The sequence below is a fragment of the Oncorhynchus gorbuscha genome, unplaced genomic scaffold, assembly GCF_021184085.1.
Source record: "Oncorhynchus gorbuscha isolate QuinsamMale2020 ecotype Even-year unplaced genomic scaffold, OgorEven_v1.0 Un_scaffold_854, whole genome shotgun sequence".
Classification (NCBI taxonomy): Eukaryota; Metazoa; Chordata; class Actinopteri; order Salmoniformes; family Salmonidae; genus Oncorhynchus; species Oncorhynchus gorbuscha.
The window spans coordinates 220693-230692 of NW_025745843.1; the positions used below are offsets into that span (position 1 = coordinate 220693).

The following is a 10000-nucleotide window of genomic DNA, read 5'->3' on the forward strand; positions in this document are numbered from 1 at the left end:
AATGACTGAATCAGGTGAGCAGGAGTCCTCTCTAGTTCTCTAGTTCTATATCTTATCAGACTGGTAGGAAATGACTGAATCAGGTGAGCAGGAGTCCTCTAGTTCTCTAGTTCTATATCTTATCAGACTGGTAGTAAATGACTGAATCAGGTGAGCAGGAGTACTCTAGTTCTAGTTCTCTAGTTCTATGACTCTTAGAGACTGGTAGTAAACTGGTTTTAGATGGTAGAAATGACTGAATCAGGTGAGCAGGAGTACTCTCTAGTTCTCTAGTTCTATATCTTATCAGACTGGTAGTAAATGACTGAATCAGGTGAGCAGGAGTCCTCTAGTTCTCTAGTTCTATATCTTATCAGACTGGTAGTAAATGGTTTTAGATGGTAGAAATGACTGAATCAGGTGAGCAGGAGTACTCTCTAGTTCTATATCTTATCAGACTGGTAGTAAATGGTTTTAGATGGTAGTAAATGACTGAATCAGATGTTTATCAGTTGAATAGGTTCTTTAAACAGCTTGGATCTCTTCTTCGTTGGTTTTGAATTGGTTTTACGGAATCTGCTTGTCTGATTCAGTCACAGAACTAAATAGAACGTACCAATGAATTCAGCGCTGTGTAGTTTTGGCTGTTGATGTCAGTCGTCTGGGAGTCGTCTGGGAGTCGTCTGGGAGTCGTCTGGGAGTCGTCTGGGAGTCGTCTGGGAGTCTGGGGGAGTCGTCTGGGGGTTGTCTGGGGGTTGTCTGGGAGTCGTCTGGGGGGAGTCGGAGTCGTCTGGGAGTCGTCTGGGGGTTGTCTGGGAGTCGTCTGGGGGTTGTCTGGGGGTTGTCTGGGAGTCGTCTGGGAGTCGTCTGGGGGTTGTCTGGGGGTCGTCTGGGGGTTGTCTGGGAGTCGTCTGGGAGTCGTCTGGGAGTCGTCTGGGAGTCTTCTGGGAGTCGTCTGGGAGTCTTCTGGGAGTCGTCTGGGGGAGTCGTCTGGGGGTTGTCTGGGGGTTGTCTGGGAGTCGTCTGGGGGAGTCGGAGTCGTCTGGGAGTCGTCTGGGGGGTTGTCTGGGAGTCGTCTGGGGGTTGTCTGGGGGTCGTCTGGGGGGTTGTCTGGGAGTCGTCTGGGAGTCGTCTGGGGGGGTCATCTGGGGGGGGTCGTCTGGGAGGTCGTCTGGGGAGTCGTCAGTGAGTGGTTGTGCTGTGGTCCCCCAGGTGTCGTTGGAGCTGGTGAAGATGGTGGGAGGGTACGGGTTTGAGTCGATCAGTGAGTGGTTGTGCTGTGGTCCCCCAGGTGTCGTTGGAGCTGGTGAAGGTGGTGGGAGGGTACGGGTTTGAGTCGTACAACAACTGTTTCTTCAACCTGGCCATTCCTGTCATGGTCCTCACCGAGGCGGCACCTGTCAAGAGAACACAGATCAGGTAGGAGAGACACACCTGTACACACACACCTGTACACAGGTGTCTCCCTCTCTCTCTGTCTCCCTCTCTCTCTGTCTCTCTCTCTCTCTCTCTGTCTCTCTCTGTCTCTCTCTCTTTCTGTCACTGAGTCCTGTCTGTGTGTTCTCCTCCTCAGGGAAGACATCTCTTTCTCTATCTGGGACCGTTGGACTGTGTGGGGTCACCAACACTTCTCCCTCTCGGACTTCATCAACGCAGTGCTGGTGAGACACATTCATTACTATATTAAACCCCTCTGACTTCATCAACACAGTGAGACACATTCATTACTATATTAATTAAGTATAGAATAGAGTATTATGGGATAGATCCTACCATGGTGTTGACTGTGTTGTATTATGGGATAGAACCTACCATGGTGTTGACTGTGTTGTATTATGGGATAGATCCTACCATGGTGTTGACTGTGTTGTATTATGGGATAGATCCTACCATGGTGTTGACTGTGTTGTATTACAGGTGCATTATGGGATAGAGCCTACCATGGTGTTGACTGTGTTGTATTACAGGTGTATTATGGGATAGAGCCTACCATGGTGTTGACTGTGTTGTATTATGGGATAGAGCCTACCATGGTGTTGACTGTGTTGTATTATGGGATAGATCCTACCATGGTGTTGACTGTTGTATTACAGGTGAATTATGGGATAGAACCTACCATGGTGTTGACTGTGTTGTATTACAGGTGCATTATGGGATATAACCTACCATGGTGTTGACTGTGTTGTATTACAGGTGAATTATGGGATAGAACCTACCATGGTTGTCCATGGAGTGAAGATGCTCTATGTCCCTGTGATGCCAGGACACAACAAGAGACTGAAACTAACGTAAGCGTGCGCGCGCACACACACACGCACACACACACACACACACACACACACACACACACACACACACACACACACACACACACACACACACACACACACACACACACACACACACACACACACACACACACACACTGTGTCCTCCTGAATCACTGTGAATCTTCGTCTCTCATTCTCCTCCATCCCCCCTCTCCTCCCCCTCTCCCCCTCCCTCCCTCCTCCTCCCTCCCTCCCTCCCTCCTCCCTCCCTCCCCCTCTCTCCTCTCCCAGGATGCAGAAGTTGATCAAACCGTCTGTAGACCGTCGCTATGTTGACCTGACCGTGTCCTTCGCTCCAGAGTCAGATGGTGATGAGGACCTTCCTGGACCCCCCGTTAGGTACTACTTCAGCCCCGACGGAGACGCTCCCACCGCCTGACACGCCCGGACCATAACATCCCTGACGCCCCTCAAACTAACCAAATATAACCACCCCTCAGTCCCCTCAAACTAACCCCCTGTACCTACAAAACCCTAGTTGACAACAGTGGTGCTTCTAGAACAGGGGTGGATTCTAGAACAGGGGTGGATTCTAGAACAGGGGTGGATTCTAGAGCAGGGGTGGATTCTAGAACAGGGGTGGATTCTAGAACAGGGGTGGATTCTAGAACAGGGGTGGATTCTAGAACAGGGGTGGATTCTAGAACAGGGGCGGATTCTAGAACATATGTTGATTCTAGAACATATGTTGATTCTAGAATATATGGTGATTCTAGAACAGATGGTGATTCTAGAACAGATGGTGATTCTAGAACAGATGGTGATTCTAGAACAGGGCTGGCCCCATGTACCATTATTAGAGAAAGAGCATAGAGGTAGAAAGAGGGCTGTAGATGGATATAACCTGGTCTGATGAGTTCTCTTTCTACCTCTATGAGAAGAGGGAAGCACTTGGCTGTGTACATTGTAGTCCCTCTGTGTTTTCTACTCTGGTTTAAAGCACAGCTCTGACTGGTGTTTTCTACTCTGGTTTAAAGCACAGCTCTGACTGGTGTTTTCTACTCTGGTTTAAAGCACAGCTCAGACTGGTGTTTTCTACTCTGGTTTAAAGCACAGCTCAGACTGGTGTTTTCTACTCTGGTTTAAAGCACAGCTCTGACTGGTGTTTTCTACTCTGGTTTAAAGCACAGCTCTGACTGGTGTTTTCTACTCTGGTTTCAAACAGCTCAGACTGGTGTTTTCTACTCTGGTTTCAAACACAGCTCAGACTGGTGTTTTCTACTCTGGTTTCAAACACAGCTCAGACTGGTGTTTTCTACTCTGGTTTAAAGCACAGCTCTGACTGGTGTTTTCTACTCTGGTTTCAAACACAGCTCAGACTGGTGTTTTCTACTCTGGTTTAAAGCACAGCTCTGACTGGTGTTTTCTACTCTGGTTTAAAGCACAGCTCAGACTGGTGTTTTCTACTCTGGTTTCAAACACAGCTCCGACTGGTGTTTTCTACTCTGGTTTCAAACACAGCTCAGACTGGTGTTTTCTACTCTGGTTTCAAACACAGCTCTGACTGGTGTTTTCTACTCTGGTTTAAAGCACAGCTCAGACTGCTATGCACATGCCTTAACTAACAATCTTGTTGTGTTTGTCATGACGATGATAATAAAAAACGACCGTGTTTACACACCCATACATACACATTTTCCGTGGTTTTCATTTGGGGGGGGGGAGAGGGGGAGGGAGAGAGGGAGGGGGAGAGGGAGGGGGAGGGGAGAGAGAGGGAGGGAGACTTGATCTTAAAAGGCGGGATCACAATCGTTACCTAAACGTTCCTATTCTGGATGATTGATAGCGACATAGGCGTGTCCCCAATCATCTCTCCTTCCTCCCAGAGTGCACTTGTTCACTTCCCCTCACAGGTTTTTAAAAGGAAATTACTTGGTATAATAAATATGATGATTCCTACTAACCCATGATGATGCCTCCACCAATCAAAGGCTTTTGAGAGAAGCAGTGAACAAGTGCACACTTCAGAAGGAAGGAGATATTATTGGGACGCCCCCTATATGCTCTCCTCAGTCAGAAGCCACATCAGCAATTCACTATATAAACAGAGATGATAACAGGTTGGTCTGTCTGTTGTTGAAGATGGGAGGGGACAGAGATGATAACAGGTTAGTCTGTTGTTGAAGATGGGAGGGGACAGAGATGATAACAGGTTAGTCTGTTGATGGGAGGGACAGAGATGATAACAGGTTAGTTTGTTGTTGAAAATGGGAGGGGACAGAGATGATAACAGGTTAGTCTGTTGATGGGAGGGACAGAGATGATAACAGGTTAGTCTGTTGATGGGAGGGGACAGAGATGATAACAGGTTAGTCTGTTGATGGGAGGGACAGAGATGATAACAGGTTAGTCTGTTGATGGGAGGGACAGAGATGATAACAGGTTAGTCTGTTGTTGAAGATGGGAGGGACAGAGATGATAACAGGTTAGTCTGTTGTTGAAGATGGGAGGGGACAGAGATGATAACAGGTTAGTCTGTTGTTGAAGATGGGAGGGGACAGAGATGATAACAGGTTAGTCTGTTGATGAAGATGGGAGGGGACAAAGATGATAACAGGTTAGTCTGTTGTTGAAGATGGGAGGGGACAGAGATGATAACAGGTTAGTCTGTTGATGGGAGGGACAGAGATGATAACAGGTTAGTCTGTTGATGGGAGGGGACAGAGATGATAACAGGTTAGTCTGTTGTTGAAGATGGGAGGGACAGAGATGATAACAGGTTAGTCTGTTGTTGAAGATGGGAGGGACAGAGATGATAACAGGTTAGTCTGTTGTTGAAGATGGGAGGGACAGAGATGATAACAGGTTAGTCTGTTGTTGAAGATGGGAGGGACAGAGATGATAACAGGTTAGTCTGTTGTTGAAGATGGGAGGGACAGAGATGATAACAGGTTAGTCTGTTGTTGAAGATGGGAGGGACAGAGATGATAACAGGTTAGTCTGTTGATGGGAGGGACAGAGATGATAACAGGTTAGTCTGTTGTTGAAGATGGGAGGGGACAGAGATGATAACAGGTTAGTCTGTTGTTGAAGATGGGAGGGGACAGAGATGATAACAGGTTAGTCTGTTGATGGGAGGGACAGAGATGATAACAGGTTAGTCTGTTGTTGAAGATGGGAGGGGACAGAGATGATAACAGGTTAGTCTGTTGTTGAAGATGGGAGGGACAGAGATAACAGGTTAGTCTGTTGTTGAAGATGGGAGGGGACAGAGATGATAACAGGTTAGTCTGTTGTTGAAGATGGGAGGGGACAGAGATGATAACAGGTTAGTCTGTTGATGGGAGGGACAGAGATGATAACAGGTTAGTCTGTTGTTGAAGATGGGAGGGGACAGAGATGATAACAGGTTAGTCTGTTGTTGAAGATGGGAGGGACAGAGATAACAGGTTAGTCTGTTGTTGAAGATGGGAGGGGACAGAGATTATACCATCTGCATTATGAATACAGTCCCTGATAGTCACCATATACCATACTCTGGTCTATAGTAGTACCACTATATAGGGAATAGGGCTCTGGTCTATAGTAGTACCACTATATAGGGAATAGGGCTCTGGTCTATAGTAGTACCACTATATAGGGAATAGGGCTCTGGTCTATAGTAGTACCACTATATAGGGAATAGGGCTCTGGTCTATAGTAGTACCACTATAGGGAATAGGGCTCTGGTCTAAAGTAGTTCACTATATATAGGGACTAGGGCTCTGGTCTAAAGTAGTACCACTATATAGGGAATATGGTCTATAGTAGTACCACTATATAGGGAATAGGGCTCTGGTCTATAGTAGTACACTATATAGGGAATAGGGCTCTGGTCTATAGTAGTACCACTATATAGGGAATAGGGCTCTGGTCTAAAGTTGTGCACTATATAGGGAATAGGGTGCTGCTGAGACACTCCGTTGCCAACTGTCTTGCACAGGAAATATCTATCAGGATTTCCTTGATAGTGAATGTCAGAAGAATAACATGTAAAAAAATAAATACAAAATAAACATTATGTAAATTATTGTGACAAGTGATGGCTCAATAAAAATCGTTTTCAGGATGTTTTGTGACTGAACTGTTGCCTGTCTTATTTATTTTATTTATTTCATGACAGAGAGAGATTCACGTATGGAAAATAACATCACAAACATGGATATACATTCATTAAACTAAACCTTGGTATTCTTTGATCAAATCATCATCTCCATTAGAAGTGTACACTAACGTTCGACTTTTTGTAGAATGAGCTCTTTGGCGACCCGTAGTCTCCTCCGGTGGTCCATGTTATTCGGGCTCATCGGGACGTCCCGTCCCCCCCCCCTAATTGTAAGTTTATGTAAAGGTTAAAGTTTTTGGGGTTATTAAAGTTAGGTTTTTGGGAACCGTCCAAAAGGATTCTGTATAGCACGAACCCGCCTCCCGTCTGGTCATTATTAGTTACCAGAGCCACAAAGTCATAATTATGGCTAAACCACGCCCATTTCTACAATTTCTCTTCTTTAAATCTGACTTTAAACTGCTATCCTTTCTGCTTAACTCTAACCCTTAAATTATTACCTAAAAGCTCGTTTTTTTCTCATACATTTATATAAAAAAAAAAATGCGATATTTGTATCGTACTTTGACTTTGTGTCTGTGGTAACGAGTGTGTCTGTGGTAACTAGTGACAACCGCGCCCCCGCTGCCGCCGCCGCACTCGGTCTTCTGTGTCGTGAACGAGCACGTCGAAACGACGTTGACGTGAGGCTTCAAGATGGCGGAAGCCTTGACGACTCAGGAGGAACTGGTAAGGACTTGGGTGTTTTTTAAAAACCACAGTGCTCTCGATTTCATCAACAAACATTTATGTTAATAATAAAACCCAAATGTCTAGTTAGGTTGTAAGGGTCAACGTTGTCTCGTAAATATCCTTTGTTCCCGTTACATACATTATGACAGCCGCTAGCATGCTACTATTAGCTAGCTGGTTGACACTGTCGTCTGGATGCGTTTACTGACATAGTTACATCTCACTGGTTAGATTTCATATTTTTTTGTTACCCATATTATTATTGATATTTTTGAATAACTTATTGAACGCAGATGGCTACGTAGCGATAGCTAAACGTTAGGCCAGGGAGGAAGACCCGTGTTGACACACATCCTCTAGGTAACTAATAGTAAGAGTAACATGGACATGTTCTGCTTCATTTGAGCCTCAAAACGACTTCCTTTCAGATGTAAAACATGTCAGTACAAGGTTGTCTTTTTTTATACGTCCAGTGACATGTTTGCTGTCTGAGTACTGTTTGGTCTCAGTCATAGTTAATGTGCCTGATAACTATCTATTTTTCGACAGTTGGTTCACAGAATTTGCTCTCAAGTTCCTAGTAAAACTTTTGTTTTCGTTGTTCAACTGGCTGATTGCTGGTTAACGTTAAACAACCCGAAAGAGCCGCTATCAGATCTAAAATAGTCGATGCTAGACCACACTGCCATAGTTAATGTGTTATTTAATTAAACTACATTGGCAACAGTAGACGAGTAGCTTAGAGCCCTAAGCTAGTAGCTACGACTTGCTCGGTCCTCGCATCTCTTAGTTAGTTATTTTAATGCAACTACTAACGAGCAACACACAGAATAACAATAACACACAGAAATATGAGCCTGCTGCTGCCTACCACCGCTCAGTCAGACTGCTCTATCAAATATCAAATCATAGACTTAGTTATAATAAACACACAGAAATACGAGCCTTTGGTAATTTAATTAATAATAATAATAATATTTTGGCCAAATCCGGAAATGATCATTTCAAAAACAAACCGTTTATTCTTTCAGTGAAATCCGGAACCGTTCTATATTATATTGAATGTGTGGCATCCATCAGTCTAAATATGGAACCGTTCTATATTATATTGAATGTGTGGCATCCATCAGTCTAAATATGGAACCGTTCTATATTATATTGAATGTGTGGCATCCCTCAGTCTAAATATGGAACCGTTCTATATTATATTGAATGTGTGGCATCCATCAGTCTAAATATGGAACCGTTCTATATTATATTGAATGTGTGGCTGCATCCATCAGTCTAAATATGGAACCGTTCTATATTATATTGAATGTGTGTCTGCATCCATCAGTCTAAATATGGAACCGTTCTATATTATATTGAATGTGTGGCTGCATCCCTCAGTCTAAATATGGAACCGTTCTATATTATATTGAATGTGTGTCTGCATCCATCAGTCTAAATATGGAACCGTTCTATATTATATTGAATGTGTGGCTGCATCCATCAGTCTAAATATGGAACCGTTCTATATTATATTGAATGTGTGTCTGCATCCATCAGTCTAAATATGGAACCGTTCTATATTATATTGAATGTGTGGCTGCATCCCTCAGTCTAAATATGGAACCGTTCTATATTATATTGAATGTGTGGCATCCATCAGTCTAAATATGGAACCGTTCTATATTATATTGAATGTGTGGCTGCATCCATCAGTCTAAATATGGAACCGTTCTATATTATATTGAATGTGTGGCTGCATCCATCAGTCTAAATATGGAACCGTTCTATATTATATTGAATGTGTGGCTGCATCCCTCAGTCTAAATATGGAACCGTTCTATATTATATTGAATGTGTGTCTGCATCCATCAGTCTAAATATGGAACCGTTCTATATTATATTGAATGTGTGTCTGCATCCATCAGTCTAAATATGGAACCGTTCTATATTATATTGAATGTGTGTCTGCATCCATCAGTCTAAATATGGAACCGTTCTATATTATATTGAATGTGTGTCTGCATCCCTCAGTCTAAATATGGAACCGTTCTATATTATATTGAATGTGTGTCTGCATCCATCAGTCTAAATATGGAACCGTTCTATATTATATTGAATGTGTGGCATCCATCAGTCTAAATATGGAACCGTTCTATATTATATTGAATGTGTGTCTGCATCCATCAGTCTAAATATGGAACCGTTCTATATTATATTGAATGTGTGTCTGCATCCATCAGTCTAAATATGGAACCGTTCTATATTATATTGAATGTGTGTCTGCATCCCTCAGTCTAAATATGGAACCGTTCTATATTATATTGAATGTGTGTCTGCATCCCTCAGTCTAAATATGGAACCGTTCTATATTATATTGAATGTGTGTCTATATTATATTGAATGTGTGTCTATATTATATTGAATGTGTGGCTGCATCCATCAGTCTAAATATTGTCGTTACATTGCACAACCTTCAATGTTATGTCATAATTACGTAAAACTCTGGCAAATTAGTTTGCAAAGAGCCAGGCGGCCCCTAACTGTTGCGTAATACCCTGACTCTGTGTGCAATGAACCCAAGAGCAGTGACACCATTTCCCTTGTTAATATTGATTCATATATATACTAAATATTCATGTTTAAAAAATATACACTTCTGTGTATCAATTTTAATAAATTAATTAATGTTTATGGTTAGGTTTTTTAAATGTTTTATTTAATTTGACCTTTATTTAAAAGTAGTTACATTTTTGGAACGATTGTGCCTTTGTTAAATCATTACCCGTTTGGCAAAGTAGGCTGTGATTCGATGATAAATTAACAGGCACCACATTGATTATATGCAACGCAGGACAAGCTAGATAACCAAGTAATATCATCAACCATGTGTAGTTAACTAGTGAAGATTGATTGTTTTTTTATA

The 10000-nt window shown here is 42.9% G+C and overlaps 2 protein-coding genes across 3 annotated transcripts in view; both read left to right on the forward strand.

The window, feature by feature from the left end:
- uba6 (ubiquitin like modifier activating enzyme 6) overlaps positions 1-3929 on the forward strand; it is a 55441-nt gene extending 51512 nt beyond the window's left edge. Inside the window, exons 30-33 of the mRNA XM_046335782.1 lie at positions 1271-1398; positions 1553-1640; positions 2173-2267; positions 2541-3929. Of these exons, the coding sequence (XP_046191738.1) occupies positions 1271-1398; positions 1553-1640; positions 2173-2267; positions 2541-2688 (459 nt within the window). The 3' untranslated portion in view covers positions 2689-3929. The remainder of the gene's footprint in view (positions 1-1270; positions 1399-1552; positions 1641-2172; positions 2268-2540) is intronic.
- Positions 3930-6960: 3031 nt separating this feature from the next.
- Positions 6961-10000, forward strand: part of ptpn9b (protein tyrosine phosphatase non-receptor type 9b) — a 43197-nt gene continuing 40157 nt past the window's right edge. For both annotated transcript variants that reach the window (XM_046335790.1, XM_046335791.1), the window contains exon 1: positions 6961-7083. In XM_046335790.1, the coding sequence (XP_046191746.1) occupies positions 7051-7083 (33 nt within the window). In that variant the 5' untranslated portion in view covers positions 6961-7050. The remainder of the gene's footprint in view (positions 7084-10000) is intronic.